This window comes from Rhinatrema bivittatum, chromosome 1, assembly GCF_901001135.1.
Source record: "Rhinatrema bivittatum chromosome 1, aRhiBiv1.1, whole genome shotgun sequence".
Lineage (NCBI taxonomy): Eukaryota > Metazoa > Chordata > Amphibia > Gymnophiona > Rhinatrematidae > Rhinatrema > Rhinatrema bivittatum.
In genome coordinates, this window is record NC_042615.1 from 711650877 (window position 1) to 711666966 (window position 16090).

The 16090-nt window shown below is 42.2% G+C and overlaps 1 protein-coding gene across 1 annotated transcript in view; it reads right to left on the minus strand.

Annotated features, from left to right (window-relative positions):
- The window catches only part of IPO11 (importin 11), a 1257051-nt gene that overhangs the window by 590046 nt on the left and 650915 nt on the right, over positions 1 to 16090 (minus strand). The window contains exon 23 of the mRNA XM_029576426.1: positions 13697 to 13776. Coding sequence (XP_029432286.1) covers positions 13697 to 13776 — 80 coding nt within the window. The remainder of the gene's footprint in view (positions 1 to 13696; positions 13777 to 16090) is intronic.

The window sequence follows — 16090 nt, forward strand, 5'->3', positions numbered from 1 at the left end:
TTTTCTCAGGCGTTCTCCTGCCCAGGGATAGTAAGATCCCCATATTCTGGTTTGATTGGACTTTTGCCCATTATAGATGCACTTATGAGGTGAATTTGAAAATTAAAATGACTGCATGCCTCCTCCAGAGATTTCCTCTGGCTTCTCCCTTCCCAGGGGTTGTACCACTGATTGTCCCCTTTGCCTCTCATTTAGAGACTTGGATTGTTCTTGCCACTATGGGTGGCTGCTTTGTACCTTCCATCGTGCTTTGGGTTTTCATGCCATTCTTTGTGCTGCTTTGACCCTCTATTGGTACCTTTGGGTTTTTCCCTTCATGGTACTTTCCATTCTTGATGCTGGTTTTACCTCCCTCCTGCTACCTGGTGTGCTTATGTCACTGTTGCTGGTACCCTTTGCCCCTCTTTGGAACCTTGAAGTGTTCTTGTCCCTCTTGCTGCTGCTTTTCCCCCTTTCACGGTACCTTGGAGAGCTCCTGCCAATGTTGGGTACCATTGTGCTTCTTTATGGTGCCTTCGGCTATTCATGCAGTTTTGGTTTCACTTTGACATAATTTTGGTGTCTTGGAGTGCTCTTCCCCCTTCTGAGGATGTCCATCTACAAATGTTATTAGAAAACTCTAATTCTGGAACCCAAAACAGAATGCATTATTTCCTCCATTTATTTTAACAAGAATGAATGAATCAACAGCATAAATATTTTTTTTTTCAATAGAAATAAACCAAACGAATTGTGATTACCTACTAAACAAATCAACCAAAACCAAAATTTTGCCTTTGCTCATCCCTTATAACTATCTGTCATATTTTACCATAAAATCAGGCTGCTTAGAAATAATTACTGTTCTCCATCCCAAGGGAAGCAGAACTTGCAAGGACTATAAAATAAATTTAATCATTTATTGTCTATAAATTTTAATCTACCATTGAATGATTTTTCCACTGTAAAAACAAAAGTAAATATATTTCAGCCTTATACCAACTCTGCAATAAATGAGTTCTAAAGTAAACAGAATTAATAAATCTGGCAGTCAGCCTAGTTGGACTTAATTGACTAAAGTGATAAAATAAACCTTGAAGCACTGGAAATTTAATCTGGTTTCCAAGAAAGTAATCCTAACAAGTCTGCACTCTCTCACTTAAACTTAGCAATCAGTATGAATCCACTCATCACTTTTAAGTTCTACTCTCAATGGAACTGACAGTAGATGAACAAAATAGCAGTTCCAGCATCCATCAAACTCACCTTCATATCTCTTCCTCTGCTCAGCAGCTTCAGTTTAATATTTTCTATCACATAAAGCAAAGCATTTATTGATTTATAACTATCTACTATTAACTAATACAACAAGTTGTTTCCGCCTGAAAGCTTAATTTTCTGCTCAGTTTATATATTTGCCTCTTGAAATTACTATTATGGAAGAGTGTGATCATTAATGTAATCTGACTATACTGTCTAACTCAATAAATAAAAAAAATCTTATCATTTATCCATCTTAGTATGTTCAAGTAAAAAATTCCAATACTGACATTCAGCTTTAAGCAACATGGTCTGCCTTGGAGCTGGTATGAAAGCAACACAAATGTCTTTCAAATCCTTTAGCTTTTAACTCTTCATCTATTATAGTTTCAGCAACTTGGATGGAAAACCCCAGCTGATGTTGAAGAAAGGTTTGCAAGATTCACAAGTAACAGCACTGTGCAAAAGTTTTTTTCTTAATATGACACTCCAAAATTTTTCTACATACATTCACAACCCCCAGAGAGTGGGGAGGGAGTTTCAGTCATTGCTCAACTGTGAAACCTAGCGGTAGACTTAGGGCCCAAGACCGCAGGGTTGGAAAGAATTTCTGATGCATGGCTCCTAGCCGAAGACTGGGCAGAATGAGTTGGGAGGTGATATGAAATAGGGAAAAATATTCCAGGGTACTCACACATGAACAATCATGGCGCCGGATCCCAGCTCTAATTCTGAGTGAGCTGGAGACATAGAAACAAAGAAACTGATGGCAGAAAAAGACCAAAAAGCCCATCCAGTCTGCCCAGCAATCATATTTTGTATTGGATCCACAAACCTTTAGTCCGGGCCTAGTTCTTTTTGTCACTAGGGTTCCAATTCCCACCCCCCTGTTCTGTTGAAGCAGATAGAATTGCTAGGATGTTGTATATTATGTCATTGTTTTGTATTTTATATTTACCAGACTATAAATTCTCACCCAGTTTCATGTAATTGTTCTGTAAACCCCCAAGACTCTTGGATTTAGCTCCCAATTATTATTATTAACCGCCATGGTTCTTAGATTTAGCTCATTAGGGATCCACAGAGTTTATCCCATGCCCTCAAAGTCCCTCACTGATTTCTTCACCATCTCCTCTGGAAGGGCATTCCAGGCATCCACCACTCTTCTCCATGAAGAAATGTTTCCTGACATTCAATTTGAGTTTTCCTCCCTGAAGTTTCATATTGTGACCCCTCGTTCTTTTTATATCTTTCGAGTAGAAAAGGTTAGTTTTTAGTTATGTCATTTATATCTTTCATGTATCTGAAAATCTGTATCATGTCCCCTCTGTGTCTCCTCTCTTCCAGGGAATACATATTTAGGGTCTTCAGCCTGTCCTTGTAGGTCATATGATGGAGACCTCCCACCATTCTGGTTGCCTTTCTCTGAACTGTCTCTATCCTATCTCTGTCTTCCTTGAGATATGGACTCCAGAACTGAACACAGTATTCCAGGTTGGGCCTCACCAAGGACTTGTACAAGGGAATTATCACCTCTTTTTTCTTGCTAAATATTCCTCTTTCTATGCAGCCCAGCATTCTTCTGACTTTAGCTATCGCCTTGTCACACTGCTTTCCCATCTTCAGATCACTAGAAACTATGACCCCAAGGTCCCTCTCTTGCTCCGTACACATCAGCCCTTCACCTCCCAGAACATACAGGTCATTTGGGTTGCCACACTCCAGAAGCATGATTTTTCACTTCTTAGCATTTAATTTCAGCTGCCCAAAGGAGCAGAAGAAAGCTGCATTATATATAGTAATCTGAAGGCTACAGGTCTAGTAAATGGGAAAGTTTCAAAGGCACTCTTTGCATAACAGTTCAAGGATATCCCTCCTATCCCTATTACTATTTGTTCAAGCTCTTAAGCCTCCAGCAATAGCTTTGTAAATGTTCAATTCAAGGGGGTGAACATTGGGAATGCAAAATTAAACCTGACCCTATTACTGATGATATGATCTTGTTTTAACTGGCTCTGAAATCCTTTACTGGAGATAATACATTTATTTGGCCAGGTTTCAGATTTCAAAATTAATTTTGTTGTATCTGTAACAATGCAAATTGGAGACAACTAAAAATAACTGGCAGGAAGATTTTCTTCTGTAGTACGCAGCAGATAAAAATCAGACATTTAGGTCGTACTATTCTGGTAGCTACATTGCAGCTTTATTTCTGTAACATCACACCACTGATCAAACGGATGGAAGCAAAATTAGATAACTGGAAAAATCTGTGTCACAGTTTCATAGGTAGAGTGCATCTGGTTAAAATGTCACAGTTTTGGAAATATTGCCATCTTCCTTAGTTTAGCTAAGTTTAACAACTTCCTATAAGGCTTTTTGTACAAAAATCAAAGCTATCAACTATTACTCTATCATTAATAAAAAAAAAAAAGAGAGGTTACATTTATTAAAGATTATTGGAGAGGGCAATACTATGTCTGAACAATTAATGTACTGAACAACGGGAGAAAAATTATTCTTGTAGATGAGATAAAATCTAGCCTCTTTAATGAGGCATTCCACAAACTAGCTAACACAGTCCAAAAATTTAGTGCACATCTGTAGAAAAGCAAATAGAAACTCTATTCCCTTTAACTGTGTATTATAAGCTAGAAGGAAACTTATTCCATTCATATTTTGATATTGTTGACAAAATGGGCTTGAAAACAAATTTGACAAAAGTTTAAATTCCGTTCTAATGCATCCATCTTCATATTCGAGGGAAGATATAGATTTTGAGAAGGGTTTAATAAATCAGGTTTTCAAAAGTGGCTATACAGCAGTGGTTCTCAACCAGTGTGTCGCCAAGAACACGCAGGTGTCTCGCCACACTTGCCGGTCCCCCGCTGAGCCAGCTGCTCCCCGTCCTCCTCCGCCCGGGCTTAAAATGTTGTCAGCCCGGGCAGAACGCGGCACATCAGCTGGCGTGAGCGGCACCGACATGGTCTCTTCTCCCCCCCCCCCCCCCCCCCCCCCCGGCGGCCCGGAAGAAGAAGTGGTGATCAGCGGGTGCGTGCGCGGGAAGAAGAGACCATGCGAGTTTGGTCAGCATCGGCCCGAAGAACAGAAGAGAGGCGCAGCCTGAGGAATGAGCAGCGCGGCGCGCAGAAAAATCAAGAAGGACGTCAACCCCCGCGGCCGATGGGACTCCTTTCTCAGCACGAGGGCTGAAAATGAAGGAGGTTAGGGTTGGGAGGAGGCTGCTGCTGCCGCTAGTTCCAGGGAGGGAGGGAAGGAGAGAGAGTGAATGAGCAAGCATGTGTGTTTGAGATCCTGTGTGTGTATGTGTGTGAGTGAGATAGCATGTATGTGAATGATTGAGAGCCTGTATATGTGAAAGAGAGTATGTCTGTGATTGAGAGCCTTCCTGTGAGAGAAGGAGAGCATGAATGTAAGTTTACAACTGGGAACCTGTATGTGTAAGTTTGTGATTGAAAACCTGTTTGTGTGAAAGAGTATGTGTATGATTAAGGTCCTTTGTGTGTAAGAGAGATCAGGTATATATATATATGATTAAGAGCCTGTGTGTATATGAGAGAGCATGTGTGTCTGTGTGTGATTGAGAGCTGGTTTAGGTGAGGGAGCATGTGATTGAGAGACTATGTGTAAATGAGAGAAAGAGAGAGCATATGTGTCTGTGTGTGACAGAGCTGGTTTAGGTGAGGGAGCATGTGAGTATGTGATTGAGAGCCTGGGTGTAAATGAGAGAAAGAGAGAGAGCATGTTTGTAAGCATGTGAATGAGAGTCTGTGTGTGAGAGAAAAAGACAGCATGTATGTGTGTGATTGAAAGCCTGTGTGTGTAAGCGTGAAAAGATAGACAGCATGTGTGTAAATGTGTAATTAAGAGCCGATATAAGTGAGAGAAAAAGCATGTGTATTTGTGAGTGACTGAGAGCATGTATGTATAGGTGTGTAATTGAGAGCCAGTGTGAGAGAGAGCGCTGGTATGTGACAGAGAGAGGAGAAATTTCCAAGCAAACCACCCCTCCTCCTGCTAATTCAAAACAATCTCAGGAGACCTGGATATCAAACGTTCCCAGGTATGCAGAGCAAAAACATTGTTGTATCCTTATTTTTCATTACTGGGTCTTTGCATCTGCTATTTTGAAATATTTTATTGGTATCTAGAAATTTTTTATGAGATTTTAATTATTGGATATTCCACTCATCAGTGTTTTGAAATCTGTTCTTTTTGTTAGTATGGTTTTACTGCTACTGATTTTATATTTCTTGATTTGTTTTATAAGGATGGGTGATGTTTCTTTTTTCCTTTATTACACTGCATACAGAGACTCTGGCTTGTTGCAGTTTCCAATTCAGTTTTTGTCTGCATGCTTCTAGTTATGCATTTTGGTCTCTTTATTCTTTGTTAGGTGAGGGTCAGCACATGTGATTCAGGTGAGGTTTTCTGCTGGCGTGTAGTTTCTGTGTAGGGCTCTATAGCAGCCTGGCTTGGTCCATTTTCCTAATAGGAGGTGTATTGGTGTCTTAAGGCCTGGTGTAATATTTTCAGTGTTGCCTTTTCTTAGGTAAGGTGGTTACTGTTAAGTGCTGGAAATTGGTGCTGTTTTGGTGTGGGAAGTTTACTATTTATGTAATTTCTGTTCAGACAGAATACGTATCTTTTCCTTGTGTCATTTTAAACAATAAAAATAATTACCGGACCTTTACTTTTTATTTCCGCCGTGAATTGTAATGAGCAGTGTGTCACACATGTCAGCATGGCCTGTCAGGTATGTCACGATGGGAAAAAGGTTGAGAACCACTGCTATAGAGAACCACTGCTATAGAGAACAGTCAAACAGTTAAACATATGGACAGCAATGCAAGAAATGTTATTTTGTTCCAAAAAAACAAAAAAGTTTAAAATTTCATAGTATAATAAAGAGGTCCATTTTTAAAAGCATTTAGCCAGCTAACAACCACCATTAGCAAGCTCTCCTCAGCCCATATCTAGCAATGGGGCTGAAAGTGCCCTGAGGCATCCCACCGTGTCTCACAAGGCCCTGCCGGTGGTTTGCTGAGCCCTAGCTCTGGCTTGTGCCCTTAATAAGTGATCTAGATCGATCCCACCCTGGCCCATGCTGAATGTTTTACTTTCCCCGAGGCACAGATACCTGCCAAAGTTGAGCCTTATTCGCCTAGTCACCCTTGCAATCCAGCGAGAAAGGCACAACCCCCAATACCCAAGTGGCCATAACCCCCATCACTGCAGACCAAGTAACAGAACATAAAAGGAAAACCATCATTCCAAACAGTTAACAGTGTTTTGGCCAAATAATTTAAGAGCAGCAACATGGCCAAGTTGGGCAAATGTATTCCATCTTTCTCATAGAGATCGGAACAAAAGATAATCATCCAATCATGTCGGATGAGGATGCCCCCTGGCAGGGACACAAACTTGTTCACTTGACTGTTGCCCTGGGAACCCCATTAGTCCAAATCCGCTGATATGCAAACTAGTGCCGGGGATGATCTCAGACCATTCTAGCGTAACTCGCGGCAACCAGGAAACATTGAGGGCTAGGTCACAGATGATAGCTTTCAGGAGAGTTCAACTTGTGGGATAATAGCCGGCATTATTGCTCCCCGGGTGTATAACCAGCATGTCAGGATGGTCATCACACTCCTGGAGGTCCGCCAGCAATTGACGCAGGAAAGGAACCAACTTCGCCCATCGCGTACCAGGGCATTCGAAAGTTGCAGGTTGGCTCTCCAACAACCTGGGTCTTTGTCTGCACAAGCTTCTTTTCACCCTGGTAATAAAAGAGTGGTCAAAGAACGACACCACTTTCAGCTTGCTGAGGATGCCTGAGTTAGGCACTAGTGCTTCCAGGGAAGCCATCTGCCAAGCCGCTGGATGGCCTGCACTGGGAGTCCAGAAGCCACTGCACCACTCCAATTCTAAAGGAATGTGTGCCATATCGCTCGGCAGCAAGCCTGCTGCCTGGAGAGTCTTCTGGAATACCACTGCAAACTGAAAGTAGCTAAGTGGGTGAAGGTCATCCTTCACCCACTTAGCCGTGGACCAAGAAATGGAAGCCTCCAGATGGCCGGTTTGCCAGGTATGTGGCAGCATTCCTTTCAGGGCATGTGTCCAAACCTTGGACCACCGCCAAGACCAGACGCTGGCCTCTGCTGAGCTTTTAACATAAGAACATAAAAAATTGACATGGTGGGTCAGACCAAGGGTCCATCAAGCCCAGCACCCTGTTTCTAACAGAGGCCAAACCAGGCCACAAGAACCTGGCAAGTACCCAAACATCAAGAAGATCCTATGCTACTTATGCAATTAATAGCAGTGGCTAATAACTAAGTAAACTTGATTAACAGCAGTTAATGGACTTCTCCTCCAAGAACTTATCAAAACCTATCAAAACTTTTTGTGAACCCAGCTACACTAACTTCACTAACCACATCCTCTGGCAACAAATTCCAGAGATTAATTGTGCATTAAGTGAAAAATAATTTTCTCCGATTAGTCTTAAATGTGCTACTTGCTAACTTAAAGACCTCTATCATATCCCCCTCAGCCGTCTCTTCTCCAAGCTGAACAGCTGAACAGCTCTAACCTCTTCAGCCTTTCCTCATAGGGGAGCTGTTCCATTCCCTTTATCATTTTGGTCACCCTTTTCTGCACCTTCTCCATCGCAACTATATCTTTTGAGATGTGGCGACCAGAATCGTACACAGTATTGAAGGTGCAGTCTCACCATGGAGCGATACAGAGGCATTATAACATTTTCCGTTTTATTAACCATTTTCTTCCTAATAATTCCTAACATTCTGTTTGCTTTTTTAACTGCTGCTGCACACTGAGCCGACGATTTCAAAATATTATCCACTATGATGCCTAGATCTTTTTCCTGGATGGTAGCTCTTAATATGGAACTTAACATCGTGTAACTACAGCAAGGATGCATAGCACAATGCTATCACTGGACACGACCACTGCTGCCAAAGGCAATCCGGTGTGGTCTGAAGCACAGTGTGTGGATGCCACCAAATCCCCCACCCTCAGAGAAGCAAAAAAAAGCCAAACTGAGGACACACGGAATAGTAGGGTCTCATAGGAGAAAGAGGCTTCACACAGAACAGCCTGCCATAATTGCTGCAGCTGGTCGTGTGATACTGGGCTCCAGCTGCCTGGTCTGGGGGGTCTCACCCATGGCCCAGCCTGCCAGCAAACGCTTGACTGCAAAGTAGGAAGCCAGGTTCGGGCAACCTCGCAGCTTAGGGAAGAAGGCCAGCCCTGCCAAATGAGATCTGACCAAGCCCCGTGACACGCCAGCACTCCTGTCTTCAAGAATGTAATTCACCACAGAATCCTCTGTAATTGGACCCCATCCAACCCCCTACCACGTAAGAAGACAGTCAATGGCTTCGAACCCTTGAGTATGACCTCCAAGTCCCGGAGGCCATGGGCCTTCACAGCAATTCAAATGCATCACTGCTCCATAAGACCAACCACCGGTGGCGAGCAGGCACAAACTGCCTACCCACCACCATTGGCATCCTCATCAGCACGGTGGCAACGTGTTAGTGATCTGACGCCTGATGGGAGGAGCAATCAGATAGGAGTAGCAATCTGTTATAGATCTGTTATTAGTTAGACTGCGGAGTAGCAATCTGTTAATATTGGCTCCTAAGAAGGAGGAGTCAGAAATCTTGTAGTGTCTCAGATATCGTCTTGCTATGTAGTTAGCAATCTGTTCAGGATCTGATATAGTTGTGGGTGGATCCCTGGGCCGGTGGCAGATGACCACGTGCCCAGGAGGATATCCAGAGAGGGACCACCGGCTAGGCTTCAGTATGGAGACAGACACACATAGTTCTTTTATTAAACAGGTTTTTGAAACCACCAGAGGTGGCAGTAGTGAGCTGATATGCCCGGCAGGGCTGTAGTCCCTCAGGTACTGGAACAGCGATCGAGGATGGCTGAGCTGTTGAGAAACTTAGAAAGAGAGTAGGCAGAGCAGACAGAGGTTCATGAACAGAACTAGATGACAAAACTCACATAAGGTCTCAAGAAAGCTCATGAGCTGGAAAGGTATAGGCCCTTGAGGAGCGAGTACCTGGTTCCAGGGAAAGCTCTGAGAGAGCGATGGTAACTCACAATTGTTTGTAGGAGCGATAGCTTCCAGGCAGTAGAGAATCTTCAGAGTGTCCAGGAACATGGGCCCTCGAGGAGCCAGTACCGGTTCCTATCTGTAATCTGAAAGTAAAGAAAAGAGCGAGGCCCCCGAGGAGCGAGTATCTCTGGTAAGCCCGAGGAGGCAGAGTAGCTTGGAGGAATCCGTATACGTTATCCGTTCTGTATCCTTATCCTTTCCTTCTCTTGCTAACTCAATTAGATAGCGAAATAGAGACCTTTAAATATCAGAGGTGGATGAAGTCATCTCAGGGGGACACCCCTGAGGTTCGCGCCCTTGCTGGTACTTCAATCAGAGCGTGCGTGCGCCCTAGGTCTTCAGGCAACATGGCGGATCTGCAACGTCAAGCCGGTCCGGGGACGCCGGAGAGAGACGGCATGGAGGTGCCGCGGCAGCCAGCCGTCCATCAGACCCAGAAGGAGTCGCCACAGAGGTAAAGAGGGCAGAGTAAGGACATCGAGCAGCGACGGTCGCAACACAACAATGCCGCAAGGAATCAGCCTACCTAGCCACATCAACTGGGCCAGCTTCCCAGCTACTGGCAACGAGCAGTGCGGTAAGAGCACTGAAGGAGCCCCTCCCTACCGGATCGAGGTAGGAGAGGAAAAGTCACTGGCGCCAGGTGGACGAACCCACCCCATGGCCACGCACCCCCCGCCCACCACCACTGGCGCCCTCATCAGCGAGGTGGCGATGCTGCCGAGAAGAATTGGCCTACCTGGCCGTAGCAACCAGGCTGCAGCAGTGGCAGCAAGAAGCAGTTTTCCATACTGTACTACAAACTCTAATCTTCTCAAACCTTGATTACTGCAACTCCCTACTACTAGGCCTCCAGAAAGTCACTTAAAACCACTACAATTATTACAAAATTCTGCAACAAGACTATTACTAGGATCTAGGAAATATGATCACATTACACCAGCGCTGATAATCAGTGCACTAGCTACCAGTACAATGCAGAATCTACTATAAGTATTAAAGATAATATTCAACATCATTAACGACAAGAAAACCGGCTTATTAGGAGTAACACTACAACCTTACAATCCTCAATGAACACTAAGATCCCAAAATAAAAGACTAATATCTATCCCCACAATACACATCTGCACACATCTGAAGCAAATAAGAGATCGAGGGTTTTCCATTGCAGGATTAAAGCTCTGGAACTCTCTGCCTGAGGCATTACGTATTATACCAGACAAAAAGAAATTAAAAACATGGCTGTTCAGGAATGCATATGATTTAACTTAGAATCATCAGAATGTACAGAACCACAAACTCTAGAAGGACAAAAGATGTTTTTTGAACCTTGAAGTGTAAATCAAATGATTATAAGATCCCCAAAATAGACCTACTTCCGCTCGTGTTCCTACTAATTTCTTGATGGATTTGACTGGGTTAGCCTTAACCAAAAACTTTTTCCAATGTGATTCTCGATTTTACCAACAGATTAGGGGAATGGCGATGGGTGCAACCATGGCCCCAAGTTCGGCTTGTTTATTTGTCAATCAGATCGAGGAGAAATTTGTTTATCCCTCACATTTTTTCAAATTATATTTGCTTGGCTGAGATATATTGATAACGTTTTGCTCATTTGGACTGGTACTGATATCCAGTTTTTTCTATTTCTAGATTGGCTGAATAACTGTGATAGTAATCTGCAATTCAATTACTGCTTGAATCGTTCAGAAATTTCATTTTTAGATATTCGGATTAGCTATGATAATGACAAATTCCTCACTTCTATTTTTTGGAAGAGCACCAATGGGAACACTTTGTTATTCTTTAGTAGTCACCACCCATACTCATTGAAAATTTACATCCCGGTCGGCCAGTTCTTTTGCTTGCAACGCCTTGGCACTACGAAGGACAAATTCTTGATACAAGCTAAAGAAATGATGGTTTGTTTTTTGAAGCGGGATTACCCTTACTGGGAACTTAAACGGGCATTTAAATGAGCACTTTATGTTAACCGGGACCTTCTTCTTTGTCCTTAATCACGTCCGTCCTCAGACAATATCAACTGCATATTATATCTTTCTCTGCATGCGTAAAAGAGATTAGTTCCATTACTAAACATCACTGGCTGATGCTGTCACCTCTTAACGTTTTTAATAATCCTTTAAGGTTTACTTTCCTTTATGGGACATTTTTGTGCATTCCGATTCATGGACACGCTCTGCACCCACTTCTCCATTATTGGGCCACCATCCTTGTGGGTCTTGTTCAGTCTGTGCACATTCACTTTCTTTATCAGTTTTCCGGCACCCGTCTATGAAGGTTGATATGCACTGCAGTATCTTACGACTTGTTTATCAATGGGTATAATTTATATCATCATATGCCCTTGTTAAAAACTCTATGTCAGTAAAACTACACAAATGATTAGGACCCGCATAATTAACATTGATCATTAAGCACACCGCATGAGCAGAGGCTCCACTCGTCTCACATTGGTTATCTACATCTCATTCTACCTTGGACTTAACATTTTTTGTACTTGATGTTTTGCCTGCCTTCTCGTGAGGTGACGATTTCTCTAAAGCATTGATCTGTAAAGAACAGAAATGGATATTTACCTTCCAGACATTAGCCGCCTTAACTCAGAGATAGAATGGATACATTTTTTATGACTCATTTGGTCTGCGAACAGGGCTTCCCAAACCAGTCCTGGGGATATCCACAATGAATATGCATCAGATAAATTTGCATATTATGGGGATTCAGTGTATGCAAATTTATCTCTTGCATTTACATTGTGGAAATCCTGAAAACCGGACTGACTATGGGGTCCTCAGGACAGGTTTGGGAAGCCCTGCTCTAGATCATCCTATGGTGACATAGTCCCACATCCTGGTTTCTTTTATTTATAGCAAATGAGACTGAGGTTCTTGTTTCTAGCTTACTCTAACCTACTGTTTACATTATAACTGTTATATGCTATGTTTGGTCTGTCTCACACTTGTGGCTGAAACAGTAATGGGCTATGTATATATAAGACTGCACTATGTTTGATGCTTTTACATTGTGACGTCATGACTAGTTTTGCTTGGCCAATCCCTACTTTCGTGAGTCATTAATGATTGGTTACGTTTTTTGGCAGCAATTCTTAGCGTTTTCAATGTTCTAACATTTGCGGTCTCTGAATAAACTCCCACGAATGACAGAATGCTCTGTTAAAAAGGTATGTCACTACTTTTGCTCTGCTGTATGTACCCGACTTTGTCTTTTATTAAGTCCTTACTTTTTGTTATCTCTATTCTCTTTTAGCTTTTTAAACTGTGGTCTTCTGGCCCCCCCCCCACCCCACCCCCACCGATATACCCCATTGGGCAAAACACGGCAACCATGTCAGTGCATACCAGTCTTTACTAAGCTGATTATTGTACCCAGGATTGTGGAGTTTCTGTGAAAAAATAAAGATATATTGATATAAAGCTGTAAGGGCTACTTAATCTCTACACTCTGCTACTTTCTTTGATACACTGAGGGCCGGATTTTAAATGCACTGGGCGTGTAAATCTGGCCGGGACGCGCGTAAGTCCCGGGGCTTCGTAAAAGGGGCGGGGGGAGGGGGCGTGTCTTGGGGCATGTCTGGGGGTCAGGGGGTGGTTCGGTTCGGGTGATGGCGCACCAGCAGCCCGCTGGCACGCGCAGATTTACGCCTGCTTTCAGCAGGCGTAAATCTGGCAACAAAGGTGGGGGGGGGGGGTTTAGATAGGGCCGAGGGGGTGGGTTAGGTAGGGGAAGGGAGGGGAAGGTGGGGGGAGGGCAAAAGAAAGTTCCCTCCGAGGCCGCTCCGATTTCGGAGCAGCCTCGGAGGGAACAGGCAACGCGCGCCGGGCTCGGCACGCGCAGGTTACACAAATGTGCACCCTCTTGCGCGCGCCGACCCCGTATTTTATAAGATACATGCGGCTACGCGCGTATTTTATAAAATCCAGCGTACTTTTGTTCGCGCCTGGTGTGCGAACAAAAGTACGCACGTGCGAACAAAAGTACGCGCTCGCGCACTTTTATAAAATCCGGCCCCGAGTGTGGACTTAATCTCTGTTTGCCTTTGTCGAAAGAAATCTCAACCATTTATCTATTCCATTAATCTATTACTGAAATAGAGAATATAATTTACCAAATTAAGAATTTTTCTTATAATCCAAGGCACAATCAGATTACTCATGGTCCATAAAATAGAGAAAATTATTAGGGAAATTAAATTTGTGGTTATATTTCCATAAATGGTAGATAATATCCACATACCTGCAAAAATTCATAAGCTGCCAGATAGATATAAGCATTAATTATCTGAAAGCAGGTTTTGAGATTTTCTGAACTGAGTTCTGAAACAAAACAAAGCAAAACAATTTTATCAGACAAAAACAAATGTGGTTATTTTTACTTACATGTCTGCTGATCTCATGTCTTATCCAATTCCCACCAGACAGCTTTTATTTCCACATTATGTCATAGACATGTCTCATTGATCTACACCAAAAGGCCTATCTGGTGAGACTTGACATGCATATATATACTCTAGAACAGGAATGGCCAACTGGCCTGGTTTTAAGGCTATCCACAAAGAATATGCACAACATATTTGCATACTGTAAAGAAATGTAAAGCTTATTTATTATGGATATCCTGAAAATCAGGCCTGTTTGTTGCTCTAGATAACAGGAGTTGGCCACCCCCACTCAGGAGGATAGAAGGCAAAGGAGAAATATAATAGAAGCAGTCAGATACCTTTGAGGAATAATGTAGAAGCAGCAAGCATTATTTTTAAAGGAATTACAAAATGAAGTATAAAATAAATTATTTCTCCATTGAAACGATGTTGGGTGCATGGAACAGCCTCCTAATTCAGACAGTTAAAGCAAAAACAGTACTACAATGAAAAAAAAAACATGGGACAAGTACAAAGGGATCTTTGGCAGAGAAGAAGAAATAAAGCCAAAAATCTATATAATTTGCAATATAGTAAGAAGAGGAGAAAGTGAGCAGAGTTTGTGTGTTTTGAGGTCTACACATCATATTGTATGCTTTTCAGTAGAGTGACCTCCTTTGGCTAAGAGATTAAAGTTTAGTCCTCTTCAGAGTAATTTTCAGTGCTGCGCTAGGTGTCACATTTAGACCAGCACTTGAATGAAACCTTCATATTACTTGCGATTTCATTTTCTGAAATAATATCAAGCTACTACATCACAGTGACTAATCACAGCCAAAATGATCATCATAGCAGTTAGCAGGTATTATTTAGAAAGATGGTTATTCCCATTGTGAAGCAACTGATCGCTAGCAAGTAACAAAAATGTGGATTTCACAAAGCTCCGCTTTGCTACTTGGAAACGTATCAAAGAAAACGATCTGTTCCATGCCAACAAATTTGTTACATATCAAAAATGGATTTGTTAATTATCAATCTTTTTCTAAGATTAACTTAAAAACTGCACACCTTGGCTTTGGGTTAACCTAGCACTTCTATATAATTTGGAAGAGGACGTGATAGTACAAATCAGCCTGGTAGAATAAGTGTCATGAAATTAGAGATCCTAAATAAAGAAACTCTTAAGGAGTCCAAGCATATGTTGGACTATGTGTTATAAATGGTCTATGACTGACTATTGGCATATCTGAATATTTTTATGAAAAAAACAAGCAAGTCTCTCAAGCAAGTTTGCCTGATTGAGTCTCAAGAATTAATTTTAGTACTGCTGTTCCAGCATTATGGAATAATTTACCAGAGATCAGTCAAACTGATTTCCTTCATTTAAGGAAGTTTAACACTATTATTTTTCTCTTTTTCTTTTACTGCCTGACATTCTTCTAGATACACTAGTATGGGCTTTGGGGTATTATGCAGATGGCAAGTGGATATTGTTATTTTATGTATGGTTTTAGCTTATTTATGTTTTTTAAGCTTTACTGTTTGTTTAATTTGGGATTTTCTTTGATTGTGTATGGTTTTACCTTTTGTCTTGTTTTATTTTGTGTTTTCATTAGGTACGTATGTTGTTATCTGCTGAGATTTGCAGATCAGCGAAATATAAATTTTTAAATAAATAAAATAAAGTTTTGGACAAAATTGAAACCAGGATTTATAGCTAACTGGGCAATTGTTTGGGGTCCCACACTTTAAGGGGACCTAAACCTTTGTAACAAATGTTTTATAAGTAAAAGTTTTGCAAGCAAATGGTTCTATTTGCATTTGAACATGATGGGGTAGATTTTTAATATTACACGCGTGGGGTACATTTGTGTGCGCTACCGGCCTCTGGCAGGCATAACTTGCGCGCGCCAGCTCGCCACCCCCCGGCACAGGCCACTGTGCAGGAGGATTCTGGCCCACCCCCGAACCGCAACCATGCCCCCGGACCGCCCATTTTTTAAAGCTACAAGACATACGCGTGGCTCGGGGGTTACGCACGTAACCCTTTGAAAATCTACCCCTATATTTTTTATCTAACTACTCCCATCCCCAAAATAAGATCTTTTACAAAAATTTTCATTGCAGCTTCATCAGTGAGACAAAGCAAAATGGAACTCAAAAAGGTCCTACTTGCTTATAAGTAATCAATATTAAGCTTCTAAAGGGCCCCAAATGATTCTCCTGCCCCAAACCCAACCATCTTAAGGCCACCACTTTCAGGATGCTGT